The sequence below is a fragment of the Chrysemys picta genome, chromosome 1, assembly GCF_011386835.1.
Source record: "Chrysemys picta bellii isolate R12L10 chromosome 1, ASM1138683v2, whole genome shotgun sequence".
Taxonomy (NCBI): Eukaryota; Metazoa; Chordata; order Testudines; family Emydidae; genus Chrysemys; species Chrysemys picta.
In genome coordinates this window covers 330,369,002-330,384,416 of record NC_088791.1, presented here as the reverse complement: position 1 = coordinate 330,384,416, position 15,415 = coordinate 330,369,002, and the positions used below count along the sequence as shown (strand labels likewise).

The 15,415-nt window shown below is 44.2% G+C and overlaps 1 protein-coding gene across 8 annotated transcripts in view; it reads right to left on the bottom strand.

Moving 5' to 3' along the window:
• Positions 1-12,216, bottom strand: part of NOX4 (NADPH oxidase 4) — a 167,336-nt gene extending 155,120 nt beyond the window's left edge. For 2 of the 8 annotated variants that reach the window (XR_006175841.2, XM_005304065.4), the window contains exons 1-2: positions 12,003-12,212; positions 10,923-11,018 (exon numbers count right to left, since the gene is read on the bottom strand). Coding sequence is in view for 6 of the 8 variants with exons in the window: in XM_005304065.4 (XP_005304122.2) it covers positions 10,923-11,018; positions 12,003-12,059 (153 nt within the window). In the remaining 2 variants the exon portion in view is untranslated. Of the gene's footprint in view, positions 1-10,922; positions 11,019-11,640; positions 11,781-12,002 lie in introns of those variants that run through there. The other 6 variants (XM_024108465.3, XM_024108466.3, XM_065581676.1 and 3 more) reach the window with 5 other exon arrangements.
• Positions 12,217-15,415: the final 3,199 nt, after the last annotated feature.

Sequence of the window (15,415 nt, the reverse complement as noted above, 5' to 3'; positions counted from 1 at the left end):
TAAAGGCAGAAGTAATAACCCTGGTTTCTTGGCCGATTTCTGACGTGGGCAGTTATATTGTATTAACTCATCCTCTACATCATAGTCTGAACAGGAAAAAATATTCTTTGATTCCTGTCCTGTTATTTAGGGTTGCTGTGTATTATTTAGGAGTGCCACATTCCACTCCAGAGGGGCTGCATTACAGTGATAGATGAAGAGATGCCTAAATATTGATTACGGATTATTGTATAAAGGACAGAGGGGACAAAATCCTGTGGATCCCTATCAGGCACGGAGCCACAGGAAGGAGGTGATGGTAACAATGATCTTATTTTTACATGGTACCTTTCATAGAGAAGGATCTGAAATCACTTGCACACTTTGGGCCCGGCGTCCCCTGTACTGAGAAAGGAAATTGTGGAAGGTTGCATGCCAGCACAGAGCTTGTAATAGTGGATGATTCTCCCGTATACGCCCCATCTCTTTGTAGTGAGTTTGGCCACAAAGCCAGCAGGTACCTGAAATACGCACAGCTTGTATGAGATCTTCAGTGGAGTGGCCCACCTGGCTGGAGCGTCTGTGCCTCCACATTGGCTCCCAATCCCCCTTGTCTCGTTTTAGTCCGTTTGTTAGAGCTGAGCTGCTAGGGATTCCCCTCATCGAACACTAGCCTCCAGAGAATGAAGGGAGGATTATCATGAACAGACTCGCAAATGTCCCTAGTGTTGTGATGATGGCATGAAGGAGTGATCACCCCCCACCCACTCACCACACACATACACCCTGGACCTGCTCCCTGCCATATCAGGGATCTAGATCTCTGCTGAATACCAACTGAACTGCTTCCGTGGGAACAAGGACAAGTGGGATTTAGGTAAAAGAGGCCACCGTCGTTAACCCATGGTTCAAAGGGGGTAAAAAATATCATTTGAACACTGTGGCATTCATAGTAAATACAGTATTTCTATTTCCTTGCCATAGATTAGGCTTAAAGTGATTCCCACTTTATTCAAAATGAATCATTTTATAACATCACAAATATTTTTGGAGTAGCAGAAAAGTGGCAGTGCTCTTGACATCCTTCTATTTCGCTCTGGCATAATATTTGCGTAAGCTGAATTCTGGAGAGGTGAAGTTTGTTGCTACTTTCATTCATTATTATTTCTGTAAAGGAAGGCTAGAAATGAGCTGTGTGTGTCAAAGGAATAATTTTAAAAAAACTGTCATCAAAGTGTTTAAACATTTTCATTAGAGGCTTTTGACACAAAGAACGGGTTAGAGAATCTCAATGATGAAATGAGAAACACGGCAATTATTTAAACTACAGGTTATGGAAAATCCAGAAATAAAATGAGAGTGCTAAAAGTAAACATTCCAAAGCTCAAGAATAATAAGCAAAGCAACTGGTAAACTTTATAACTTCTGTTATCTGGCACATGTGATATATCACAAGGATATTGAACAGGATATTTCTGCTTGGGTTGAAATGTACAGCATCCATGCAGCCATTATCTAACAGCACTTTTATCAGATTGCAAGCTCCTAGAGGCAAGGGCCATGTTTTGTTTTGCTGTTCTGTTTGTACAGCACCTAGCACAATGGGGTGCTTGTCCATGACGGGGGCTCCTAGGCTTTACAAATAATAAATAATAATAAGTAGATGTGATTATCTCACACAAAATTACAATGGAATACCATGTCTATTGTTAGCTGAGCCCAGGGTGATTACTGTCTTGAACATTATTAAATATGTGAAATTATGTCTTGTCAGAATCATAGAACCATAGGGTTAGAAGGGACCGCAAGGGTCATCTAAGCTAACTCCTGCCAAGATGTAGGATTTGTTGTGTCTAAACCATCCAAGGCAGATGGCTATCCGGCCTTCAAAACCTCCAGTTAAGACGCTTCCACAACCTCCCTATGGAGTTTGTTCCATTGTCCTACTGTTCTTACAGTTAGGAAGTTTTTCCTGAGATTTAATCTAAATCTGCTATGCTATAGTTTGAACCCATTGCCTCTCGTCCTGCCCTCTGTGGCAAGAAAGAACAACTTTTCTCCATCTTTTTTATGGCAGCCTTTCAAATATTTGAAGACCGCTTTCATGTCCCCTGTCAATCTCCTCTTTTCCAAATTAAACATACCCAGTTCCTTCAGCCTTTGCTCATATGGCTTGCATTCCATCCCTTTGATCATCTTTGTCACTTGCTCCTGGATTCTTTCCAGTTTCTCCACATCTTTTCTATACATTGGTGACCAAAACTGGACACAGTACTTCAGCTGAGGCCTAACCAGCACCAAGTAGAGCGGTACTATCACCTCCCATGACTTGCATGCTATGACTCTGTTAATGCAATAACTACACAGCTATTTTTAGCACTGTAATATAAGCCCAGAGAGCCCAAGTCTGTGGACCCGATCTGAAGTCTTGCTCCCCGGGACTATGTAGACATACTCTAATGGTTCCAATTGAAGGAGCGCCCCAAAAATCTCAACCATGTATACATCATGCAGGCTGGAAATAGCTTAAGGAAAGCATTGTATGCAGCATTTCAGCACCCCATCTTCCATCATCAAAATGAGGAGGAGTGCAACAGGAAAGTTTGCCCCGACTTTTTTCCCCAAACTTCAAAATGGCTCAGTTCTGCTTTAGTATGCAGAGTGGGTATTTTATTTTATTTCATCTGAACTGGTTTGTCTATCACTAGTTTGCACAAACACAATGTGACACACTATACACACTATATACCTTGGGGGAGTGTCCTGCAGCCCCCATATTCATCATTTATATATAATTGTGATATTTCATATAAAGCATGCCATGTGAGGTATCAGGGGAAAGGTTATGATTTGCTGAAAGTTCTATCTAAATATGTATATTAGTGCATATGAAGTTATGAGATTTTGTTGTATGGTTGTCACAAAAATATGCTGAGAGTTAGGGAACTGCCCAGATATTAGAGCCCCAGAGACAAGGACAAGGGAGCTAACCAATGCCCGGGTGGGTGTCGAACAACCATCCACAGCCATTGTCCAGCAAGGGAGTTACAATTCAGTGACTCACTTGCACAAGGCCATGCCAGGGGAGTTGCTCAACCAACCTTGCCTGGTGACTCAGCAATGCCTGGACTTATGCACATCATGGCCTAAGGGTATAAAACTGAACACAGTGGCCCCATGCTTAGTAATTTCTCTTCTCCTCCACCTACGCTGAAGGCAATGAGAACGCAGGAGCAGCAGAGACTGGTCCCCGGGCTAAGAGGGAAAAGCCTGCATATGAAAGATTGTAACCAACCTACAATATCCACTGGGGTGAGAAAAACTGCCTGATCTAGCTGTTGCCCAGTCTAATAGGGTTGAGAATTTAGACGGTGTGCTTATATTTTCTTTTTTTTTTTTTGGTAACTAACTCTGACTTTTTGCCTATCACTTATAACCACTTAAAATCTATCTTTTGTAATCAATAAACTTATTTTAATGTTTATCCTTACGAGTGAGTTTGACTGAACTGCTTGGTAAATCTGCTCAGGTCACAAAGGCTGGTGTATATCCACTTTCCATTGATGAAGTGGTGAATCAATTAACAACCTTGCATTGCTCAAGAAAGGGTCTTGAGCAGTGCAAGATAGTATATTCCTAGGGTGCAGGGCTGGGAGCTGGGGGATTTGGCTGGTGCCTTTATCTGTGTGACCATGAGTGGCTCTGGGAGCATTCATGCAATCTAGCTGGGTGCGGGGCTCCACATGCAGTTGTACTGGAAGGGTTTACTGCTTGCCACTAGTAAGGTATTGTGAGAGACAACCCAGAATATGAAGTAAAGGAGGCATAGTGGCCCCACATTCCCAGGTTGCACCCCAGGGATCCTGTCACACATAGATTTTCACACATCCCTCACTTCCCACAAGTAACTCTCAGAAAGTTATTGGGCCTGATGCAGAATTCACTTACAGTTGTTTTACACTGGTATGACTCTGCTGACTTCAGCTCAGTTACACTAGCATGACTAAGAGAAGCAGCAGGGTCTTTGCCTACTGTATTGGCACCAACTGACCACAAAGATTCTGGACCCCACTGGTGGCTGTACTCTGCTTTTTGTACATACCCTAGCAGCAACTCTTGTGCATTTCTGTCCTGCCGGAAAAGTGGGCCTTTTTTTACAGCAATTATGATCTGCTCATAGCAAAGAGTTTATCACAATTGCCACAAAAAAGTCTTTGGAATATTCAGAGTAACAGCCGTGTTAGTCTGTATCCGCAAAAAGAAGAACAGGAGTACTTGTGGCACCTTAGAGACTAACAAAATTTATTAGAGCATAAGCTTTCGTGGACTACAGCCCACTTCTTCGGATGCATATAGAATTATATTCTACTAAATTTTGTTAGTCTCTAAGGTGCCACAAGTACTCCTGTTCTTCTTTGGAATATATTTCTGTTAACCCAGAGGAAAGTGAAATATGTTAAACCAACTGTCACCCAGTTCCTTATGATCAGCAATATTATGTCAAAGTACAGCTGGGGTAGAAACAAGTATGTGCTACAGGAGATGTCCATGGAGAAGGCTGCAGGTTTCCCTTACTTACAGAGATAGTAAGTAGGCCACTAGTAGCTCATTGTCCCTTAATGAGACACCTCCCCCATTTGCTGCCCCCATATGTTCTCCACAGTAGGATATAACTCCTCTCACTCATGAGTATGCATGTCCATCTATCCCATAACTTCAGACCCCCCCCAAGATGTTCCCCCCACATGACCACCCCCTAAGAATTCTCCACTCACTCTGGTGTAAATCTGGAAGGCAACACTGAAAGCGATGGAGTTATAAAGGTGCAAATGAAATGAGAATAAGGCCCCTAGTCTCTGTGTACTGAACTGCCCAGGTACATTATGGGAGAGAGAGAGGGAGGACAGACAAGAGTGGAGGAGGGTGAGAATCAGCCTGCCTTTCTATGAAAAATTAAGAAGTGCCCTCTGCTGGAATCGGGTTGCCGTCTAAATGGGCCAGCAACCATTATTTGTGTTTTGTCTTAGTGTTATTTAATAAATACTCGCCTATAATGCACTGCCTTCCTATTAATTCAGGTTTATTTCCATCAACGTTATTACAAACAAAAGGTGAAACAACTTCTCAAAAAAAGCAGGACACTTCCAAAAAAGTGTGATTGAAGTATTTTGATGGAAAATGTCACATGGTTTCAATAATCCTTCGTGTAAGCTTTTACTGAGCAGAAATCAAATTGGGCAATGTTGTGACAAGCTCATGAGCTGTTGGAAAACTATGGATAAAGCAACACAATGAGTAATGTCTAGAACCACAGTTTACGGAAGGTCCAGAAATAAATTGGAGAGCTACAGCTTCTCTTGATAAACATCCAAGAGCTCAAAAATGTCACCAAGTAACTCATTCTTTCCAAGTGATCCCTAAATGGTCTCTCAACTTCCTTTGTGCTACCTGGGCGACTTTAAAACTATCATGTAGTAACAAATGGCTCAAAAGAGTGGACCTTTGGATTTTTAAACAATGATAGAGGAAGAGAAGATTCTTGCTCCAAGGCAAATCTTAACAGGGGAACATATCCCTGTTAACTATAAAATAGCAGGCATACAATCCTCTCTTGTCCCCTGGCAGGCTGGCATGGTCTAGAAAGAGAAGATATTACTTCACATAAGTAGCACATTAAATTGTTTCATGCAGAGCAAAAGGAGGAAGCAACTCCTGCTGCTGCTAGGAGTCCTCTGTCTCCTGTGAGGTTCTATCATCCCCATTTTACAGATGAGGAACTGAGGGTGCAACTAAGGGTACATCTCTGCTGCAAAAAAGAAAAAAAAAAGCTCTCAGCAGTGAGTCTAGGCGCCTGGGTCAACTGACTCAGACTCATGGGGCTCCTGCTATGGTGCTAAAAATAGTAGTGTAGACTTGAGCTGGAGACCCAGCGAGGGGGAAGGGTCTCAGAGCCCAGGCTCAAGCCCAAGCGGAAATGTCTCCACTGCTATTTTTAGCCGTGCAGCACAAGTCCCACAAACGCAAGTCAGTTGACCTGGGCTCAGAGACTAGCCACCGCGGGGTGTTTTTTTGCAATGTAGAAGTATCTGAAATGACTGCCCAAAATCACACAGGAAGTCTGTGCTAGAGCAGGGAATTGAAACCAGAGTCACAAGCTAGCATCCAATACACTGAATCACCTTTTCTCTCTAGGCAAGCACAAAGCCAGTATGAGCCAAGGAAGTGTATGGGGATGAGGGGGGAGAGAATATGTATACACATGTCTGAGTGGGCAGCAGGAATGGGTGGAGTGCACTGCTCTCCAGCTAGCCCCAGCAACGTAGGGTCTCATGGGGACCACTGCCAGCTGGCACATGTCAATCAGGGTAGTCCCCAGGCTGCTCTAACCTGGGCTGAAGTAAAGAACCAAGGAGTCACAACTGGTTCCTGGTTCTCTGGTGCTGCTGCAAGGGATGCTGGAGGAATGCTGTAATGGAGGAAATATGTTTTTCTTGGGTTAAGCAGGATATTTCAGCATTAGCACGAGAAGAAACTAAAACTATTTATCATTAATATAAACCACATGATGCCCCAAAATTCTCAGCCAAAGTTATCAACAACACTAAACTAAAAGTTAATGTCACAATTCCATGCACTGAAACCTAATATTAAGTTCAGGGAATGCATTAGAAGGGAGCTCACAGATAAGACCTCAATAAGTAGGGTATTATTTCACATGTTAAACCCATCTTGAAGCACAATATAAAAGGACCAAGACTAAGAGTCTATCCGTGAACTTCCATCCATGCCTCAGTTTCTCTGAGTCAAAATTATTTATAAGATCTCTGTGGGTGAGGCAGGCTCCACTGCAAACTTTATTTAATTTTTACTCATTTGCCTTTTCTTTGTACTGTGTATTTTTTCCTTATTCCTGATCACAGAGTACATGAAATGTCACACACCTTACAATCTGGGATGAAAGAAAAGTTTGGAGTTTGATCTTGGTTGAGATCAGGTGCTTATTAAAGAAAACTTATTCATACCCCTAGAGTCAGCCAAATTTGGCTGGAACTCTGGCAAAAACAGCTTTTTCTGGCTGGATTTATTTATTTCCAGAAAATGGAAGTGGGAGGAAAAAAATCTACCAGAACATTTTAGCACCTCATTTTAACTTGTACTTGTTCCTAAAAGAGGGCACTTTGGGGGCAGAGAGCTAGGTAATCCCATCCTCAATTAATTGCAATTCTTTTAAAGTTATGTTAAGTCATTGGGGGCACACTGGAGTCAGAGAGTTTTTAAATGTTTGACACGTGGTCATATATTTACAGATACATCTATATCTAATGTTATTTTATATATGTATATATATAAATTAGGGACCAGACTCTAATCTCAGTTACAATGGGATAAATCTGGAGTAACTACTGAAATCAACAGAGTTACTCTAAGTTTACCCTGGTGTAACTGAGATCAGAATCTAATGCAATGCAAAATAGGGAAGGGGCAGAAGAAAGCAAACATCAGCAGCAGATTTAGTCCCTTCCCCAACATAGGGGAATGGTCTTCATAACAATACTGAAGCTCTAAATTCTTGTGGCTAACTGTATGAGTCATTTTCTTTCCACGCCACTTGGAACCCATTAATCAGGCCACTCCTCTGAGACTGTTTTTGGTGTTTTGTCTGTTTCTTTCTTAATAGCCAGTGCATGTACACATTATATATGTTACTTGCATGTACCATATGAGCTCTGTAACTCTGCTGGAGACAAGGACACAACCTACCTGAGCAAAGTAAGTCATTGTCTGAAGTGTAACAGAAGCCATCAGGGCCTACACTGATCTCCTGCCTAGATATCTCTTTGTGTTTTATTACCTAGCCATAGTCATTTGCGGGGAGGGGATTGGGCTGATATAGGATTTTATTTGCATTTTATTTTTCAAAAATAGGGAAGATGTAACAGTGTCCTGACCCAGAGCAGGTGACATGAAGCTAGAAAATAAAGATCAGCCTCTTGTCATGTATGTATCGTCCTTCTAGGTATGTGGGCATTTTATATCACGCTCCCTTTGAAGGAACATAGTCCCTTTCTGAAGAATGGGACTCTATTATACACTCTTAACCAGAAGACCATGAAGGAATGATCCTGCCAGATACTGCGTGCCCTAAAAAATCACTGAGTCAGCTGTCGGAGAAGCGTGCTCAAAACCTCAAAGGGCACAGGTTGCAGGATCAGGCCCAAAGAGGCTTCTCTTTTGAGATGTTTGGATCTCTAATACTGTCTGGGTCATGGTTTATTGAGAAGTGCTGCTATTTCGGGGATTTCCTCCTTCTCCCCACCCCTTTTTTCCACATTTCTGTTGAATTCATCCTTCTTTGTCATTAGGTTCACACCTTGTCATGTAGACCACAATGTAAACATCAATAATGATCAGGAAACACACTGTACTCATCTCCATCTCGGGAAGTTAATCAACCCAGGCAAAACTGGTTGAAAGTAACGTTACTCTTCGAGGTTCGGGGTGTCTATGTTCATTCTAAGGCCTTGTCTATGCTAGACAATTAGGGGAAATATCCCTCCATTGCACAGATATCACTGCACCTATTCTTTTCTATGTAAGTACTTACTCTGTGCTCACCGCCCTCGTATCTAAGCTCCAATGGTAATGTAGACAGGACTCCGACATTTTTACCACAGTTCTAGAAGAGAGAGTGGTAAAACTGCTGGGGGCTTCTTGAGCCCTGTGTGCATTAATGCTCCCAATGTTGCTACTATGGATGAAGCTCCATCTGAGGTAGCACAACAGCGAGAGGTCTCCCAAAAAAACATTCATATAAACACCCTTGATGGGAGCACTGCCACTTGAGTGGAAAAGAATTAAAAAAGCAAAGAATGAATCTTAAAGATCTGTACAGTGCAAAGAATGAGCTCTTCGTTGGCCCTTAACAGATGATAACCCTAATAGCATTGTTGAACTGTTGAGTCTGAGAAGAGAGGACAAAGGGTTAAAGGAAATTCTGCAAAACACCAGAATGGCAGAAAGAGAAGGCAGACAGAACAATATAATAGGCAGCAAATTGCCTCCAAATCAGACATGGACTATGTTGACAATTGGACACTGAGTTAAAGCCTTAAACAATATTGTGAAACCCCAATACAGGAAGAGGAGCTTAAATAATAAAGGAAAAAATAAAAGCTTCTAGTAACAATTTTTGCTACACGAAACACCTACTGGAAGAAGCAAACTAATAAACACATCTGGCATCCCTTGGTTACAAGGCAATTAAATACAAAATAGTACGTTAAAGCAAACAAAGTTTCAAGATGCCTAATTCCCTCCAGACTGTAGTGGGAAAAACAGACTTCAATGGAGTTGCACCAGAAATTTGCAGGGAGAACTTGGGCCTCAAATAGCAAAGTCTTTATCATGATAAAGCAACAGCAAATGAGAGTTCAAGCCATTGTATCATCTGGAACATATTCCAAGCAAGAAATAAAGAAGACATCAACATAATATATTGTAAAATGCTATGTGCAGACGTACCAGTATAGCTAAAGTATCTCTTTTCACTTCCATTTTCAGTTATGTAATACTCCCCAAACAAGTTCCTTTGGGGATGCAATTTCTCCAGTATGGTCTCATGCCCAGAAGGTAATTTCTTCCATTAATGACTAGTTGGCCATTTTAGAGTTATGCAAAAGTGGGTGGGCAAAAAAAAAAGGGTGTGCGGAGCATTATTCAGCAGTTAAGAAATTATTTCCCATGCTTTTTTTCTCTGCTTAAAAAGATAGATTTTTATTTACTCAGTTTAACGTAACTATAAGCCTGGTGGCTTTAGAGAGAGAGAGAGAGAGAGAGAGAGAGAGAGAGAGAGAGAGAGAGAGAGATTATATAGCTTGCATTGTAAACTGACCAGAGGGAATGTGCAAAGGGGAAAAATATAATGAGGAAAATCTGGCCGTGGGTCAGATTATATATGGACAAAGGATTAAATTTAGTAGTCACAGGCAAATAACAAGCACTACTCCATCACTGGTTACTGAGAGAATGCTGGAATTCAGGTAGTGTTCCTGAATCAGAACCAGGAACTCCTTCTTTCTCATCAGCCTCTGACTAATAGATGTATCTAAGGTCCTATTTATTAGCTCCGTGTCTGTGCCCCTCACTACGTTTAATGTGTTTGTGCTCACAACACTCTTGTGAGCTAGGGAAGTATTCATACACATTTTACGGATGGGGGACTAAGACACAGACAGACCAAGGGCCAGATTTTCCTCATTATATTTTTTCCCCTTTGTACATTCCCTCTGGACAGTTTAAAATGCAAGCTAATTGCACCTACTCAGGAGATACTGATAACTTCAAGAAAGAAATAGACCTACATCTCACCACCTAGAAACTATTTCTTGTGGGTCATCATTGCAAAGGCATTATACCAGTAGATGCCAGCTTTTTCATACTGATAGCCAAAAATTAAGGCAAAAAATAATGCGGCTTATAATTATTTATTAACCAAGCACACAGGAAGCATGAGAGAGATGCAGAGGCAGAAAGATAGTTAATAAAACAACTCCCCTAAGAAATATACATAATGAGAACTGGCATAAAAGTTCACCGGAACAAGCCCACAAGCTTGCTAATGGTATGATGACTAAAAACTAAAGCCCCAGTCATCTGTGATCATGTTTACAGTGTCAGATCTTTTAAGCGTGCCTGCAGTTGGCTTTCCTAGCCACTGGACTGGCTCCTTACCCTTTATTCACTCCAACATAGAGATTGTTCTCAACACTATCAACTTGCTAACCCCACAAAAACGTCAACAATCTCATAGTAAATTTCTTATTGATCCTCCATTGCCCCCCACACACACCTTCAAGGGCTACTAAGCAGCCCAATTCGTCCCTCAGCAAAGCATTTCTGCCCCAAACTTCCCACCCCACCGCCTTGAAAAAAGGATCACTTACACCTAGCATCTGATGTAAATAGTAGTACTGTGGCCCATGGTAATACAGCAGGAAGGTTTTCCAGAAGAGCCAGACATTCAGGGAGAGCCAGAAAAGCTAAAACGAACAAGACAACAAGAAAGAATGCATGTAAGTGAAAGGCACATGTACAATCCAGAACTTCTCAATATTTCTTTCCATCACACAGCACACATGCAATGAGCTCTCTAAGGATTTTGCCGCTGAATGAGAAAACGAGCGGAAAGACATTACAAAAACAGCCCCTGCTGGCTGTAAAACTTTTTGTTCTCAGCCAGCCTCCCAAAAGTTTGAATTCGAGGTTGAGTCCTTTAGAATCTTATGTAGCATCTTGCATGCAAACTGTCCATCAAAACTTATGGAGTTAGATGCTGCTATTAAAGAGTTAAAGAATAAATACATAGCGAAAGAAAAGACAAATTACGAGACCTAAGCAAGGAAAAGCACATTTTCAGATGAGATCCATGCTTTTTCTGCCCCAACCCTGGAGACTGGCTATACCATAGATCAAATCCGCATGCACCATACATTGATACACACACATTCATTATCCCTTATTTATAGGGGTGCTGGAACCATTTTTGTAGTGCAGGTGCTGAGAGTCACTGAACCCAACTGTAAGTCCTGTCCTCTATATGATGGAAACCATTGCACACACACAGCTACACACGACATACAGAGACAAATCCCTGGTACACACAATGTACATTAGCCACCCAACCACCCCAGACAGGCGCGTGCAGATGGGACCCAGAGAACACAGGACCGTGCGATGCACACGCGCGTGTAAGGTACATTTCAGGCAGGGCTGCGTGCGTGCCCACGTACACAGAGCCACGCACGGCATGTAAGGTCCATGTGCACACACAGGCGTGCCCGGAACAAGGCAGGCGGCTCCCTGCGGCCCCGCTCCCCAGCACGCACGCGGAGCCCTGGCCGGCCGCGGTCCCCTAGCCCCGGAGAGGCTCGGAGCTCAAAGTTTCTCTGGGCGAACTTCGCAGCGGGCAAAGGCAGCGCCGTGCGCCGGGGGGGCTGCGCCCGGCGAGCTCGGCAGCATCCTACCAGACAGAGGTGCTTGGTCCCCTCATTGGCCAGCCAGCTGCTCCCGCACGGAGCCATGGTGCGAGCCCCGCGCCTGTGGCAGGGCTTCAGGGGCCAGCCGCTGAGCCGGTCCTGCTGCGGCTGCTGCTCAGTCCTGCCGCTCCCCCTCCCCGCCTTCCGGCCGCCGCCCCCGTGCTCTCCCTCCCCGCGCTGCTCTGTCCCCCGGGGGGCCGGCCGGGGCAGGCTCGCGCTCAGCATGCTCAGTTGCATCTGGTGAAGCCCCTGCCCAGACTTGCCCTCGGGCCCTGCTCCCGAATGGGAGAGGAGGAAAGGGCAGGGTGTGAGCTAGGGTGACCAGACAGCAAATGTGAAAAATCGGGACAGGGGGTGGTGGGTAATAGGAGCCTATATAAGAAAAAGACCCAAAAATCAGGATTGTCCCTATAAAATCGGGACATCTGGTCACCCTAGTGTGAGCAGCGGCGGGGCACATTGCACCCAGAGGAGGGCAGAAGGGTTGGGGGGGGGGAGAAGAAGGGCAGCTGGGTGCAACTCTGAGCACAGGGGGCATGAGCCAGTTGGTCAGGAAGCTGCAGATGCACTGCCAGACAGTGGCCAGGCAGGGGCGAGCGGGGGGGTGGGGGGGGGGGAATTGACTGGGAATGGGGCGAGCCTTCTGCGGGTTGTCAAAGGGAGATGGGGTGGTGGAGGGGCTTGTGTTCCTCGCTGGATGATGCATGTCAGCATCTCTGCCCCGTAAAGGCCGAGTGGCTAAAATTCAAAGACTAAAGAGTTTTGAGGATCTGGGCTCTAGGAGACTTGATGCAGTTGTAACACCTTCCTTAGACACACGTGCAAACCTGAGCAGGGCTGTGACCCCATGGGCCACTAAGATTTGGCCCAGCTGCCCCTCCATCGTGCCAGCAGGGAAGGGGCTTTGCCTTTAGCACCCAGCTCCGATCGGGGGTGAAGGGTTGGGCCCTGGCCCCCTACTTCCTCCCCCCTTCATTGCACTCTTGCTGAGTTCAGGTTCTCAAAAGCGCTCCCGCATTTTCAGCGCCCCATTCTGCATTAGCGAACAAAAATATATTATACATCGAAAAAACTGTTCAAAGAATGAAGCACTTGAAAGTTAGGAAATGCCAGATTTACCATTGACGGCATGACCTTATTTCTGTCCCCTTGAATGTCCATCCTGTGCACTGAAGGACATGGGGTCCTGTGGAAAAAATTGAATGTGATTATGTGATTAAAGACTGTTGCCACAGTGCATACAGACAAGGGAGCTGAATTAAGCACTTCACAGGCAACTGTAAATCTGGAATTTCCTTACTTTTGAGGGCTTGACTTTGCAACCTAAATATCATTCTTTTAACATAGTTCTTTATGTGTATGTTTTGTTTTCTTTACAAGGTTTTTTCAAAAATCAGTCAGCTATAGTATCACCCCACACAAGTCACCAGCAGAGCTTGAACACAGAACCTTCAGCATTCACACACACTACTGTTTTTTGAGCAACGGAAGGCTATTTTTCCTGAGTGAAGTAGGGTGATCGGGATGTGATGAGAGGAAGCCTAGCCAACCTGGCTCTTTTCCACTCTTGCCCTTAGAATTGGGGGGAAACTGCCCTACATGTTGCCCCTAGAAGGGGGAATTGGTCGCTAGAGCCGTGTGCCTGGCCCAGGGAGGGTTGGGAGAAGCACAGCCCTATCTCTCTCCCCCTCTGGCCTCAGGTTGTGGGAGAGCCTGCCCCATGAGATTCCCAGAGGGGGGAAGGAATGGGGCACTGAAGTCAAATGATTGAGGGGAGAACCACACCCAACACTCTCCAGTACAGCTGCTCTGGCAGCTCGTTGGTGGTCCCAGTGCGGTGGGTGCTGAGTCTGCTGCTGCTTCTTTGCCTGTGATATGAGCCCAGCCCCAAATGCTGAGTGATTTTGGCAGCTGCTTAATTCTCAAACTGAGGTCCCGGGAGAGCAGGGCTCAGGAGGGCAGCTATACTGAACAGTGCTATTGCTAAGAATGCTGGAAGCAAGCAAAAAAACACATTTGAGGCCAGAGCAGTGATGACATCAGAAAAAAGATGTTCACTACCTGGTTCTTTCTTCTTCTTTTTTTTCTCTCCCCGACATTTCTGTTGGAATGTATAGAAAAACTGAAGCAATTTATAAAGAGAGCCAATTGATAAAATTTGCCCTGCACAATAATTTTGGATGTTATAGTATATGGCGATACACCTATCTCATAGAACTGGAAGGGACCTTGAAAGATCATTGAGTCCAGTCCCCTATCTTCACTAGCAAGGCTAAGTACCATCCCTAACAGATTTTTTGCCCCAGATCCCTAAATTGCCCCCTCAAGGATTAAACTCACAGTGCTGGGTTTAGTAGGCCAATGCTCAAACCACTGAGCTATCCCTCCCCCTTTGACTATCTGGGGAATGTTCTGAACTGAAAATAAAATTTGCAGGATGTACATTGCCTAGCACAATAGGGCCTGGTTGAGGCCTTAATCACTACCACCATAGACATAAAACAACAAATAATTTGAAGTGTTATTGCAGACTTGACAATATGCTACACAGCATGTTCTTCTTGGAGATGTCTCGGGAAATGAAGTTGATGCAGAACTTTTTCTGCCAGAAGACACATGTTTCAGTGACTGTACTGGCCACCATCTCATTTCCAGAAGTTCACTTCAGCCCTTAATAGTTTGAGTCCAGTGCTTAATGAAAGAGGTGCTGGGGCTTGAGCAATTAGGTGCCAGGGTTCAAGCAAGTTTTTTACATTCATAACTGATGCAGCAAGCCCAGAGGTGCCAAGGCTATGAACTGCTAAGCCTAGAGGTGCTGGGGCTCACCTCCGGCAAGCCCTGGCACAAATTAAGCACTGTTTGGGTCCTAGCTGAATTACAAACTTCCCCGCTCCACATATCTACCAAATCGTTGGGAACAGCTGAGGCACGTGAGCTAACATCCCAAAAATGCACATGAGAGGAGGCAGGGTGGCATGCCATTTTCAGCTGAGAGCCCTTGACTCGAGTTTGCTCTCTCCCTTCTTCAGAAAATCTGAGTTTACGAGTGGTGTGCAGAGCCCAGCTACTATGAGAAGCTTTTCCTGAAGGGAGATCGAAGGGTTAACTGGGGAAGCAGAGAATCATCTCTTCCGACCTAAACCTCTATGAAACTATAATACAGGGTATAAAGTGATATAAATAAGTAAATGAGTGCTAATGAGGCCTCTCAAAGTTAATTTAGGGAATAAGAGCGCTGTCTTATTTAATATATTTTGTTATATATTTAGCTCTTTATTTAATATATTTTGTGACATGTATTTGAAGCTGACGCTCGCTCATCCTCACCACACTGTCCTAAACGTACGGTGGCTCTTCTCCCGTTTTCATACTGTTCCACCTCATCCATTGTCTAACTAGGT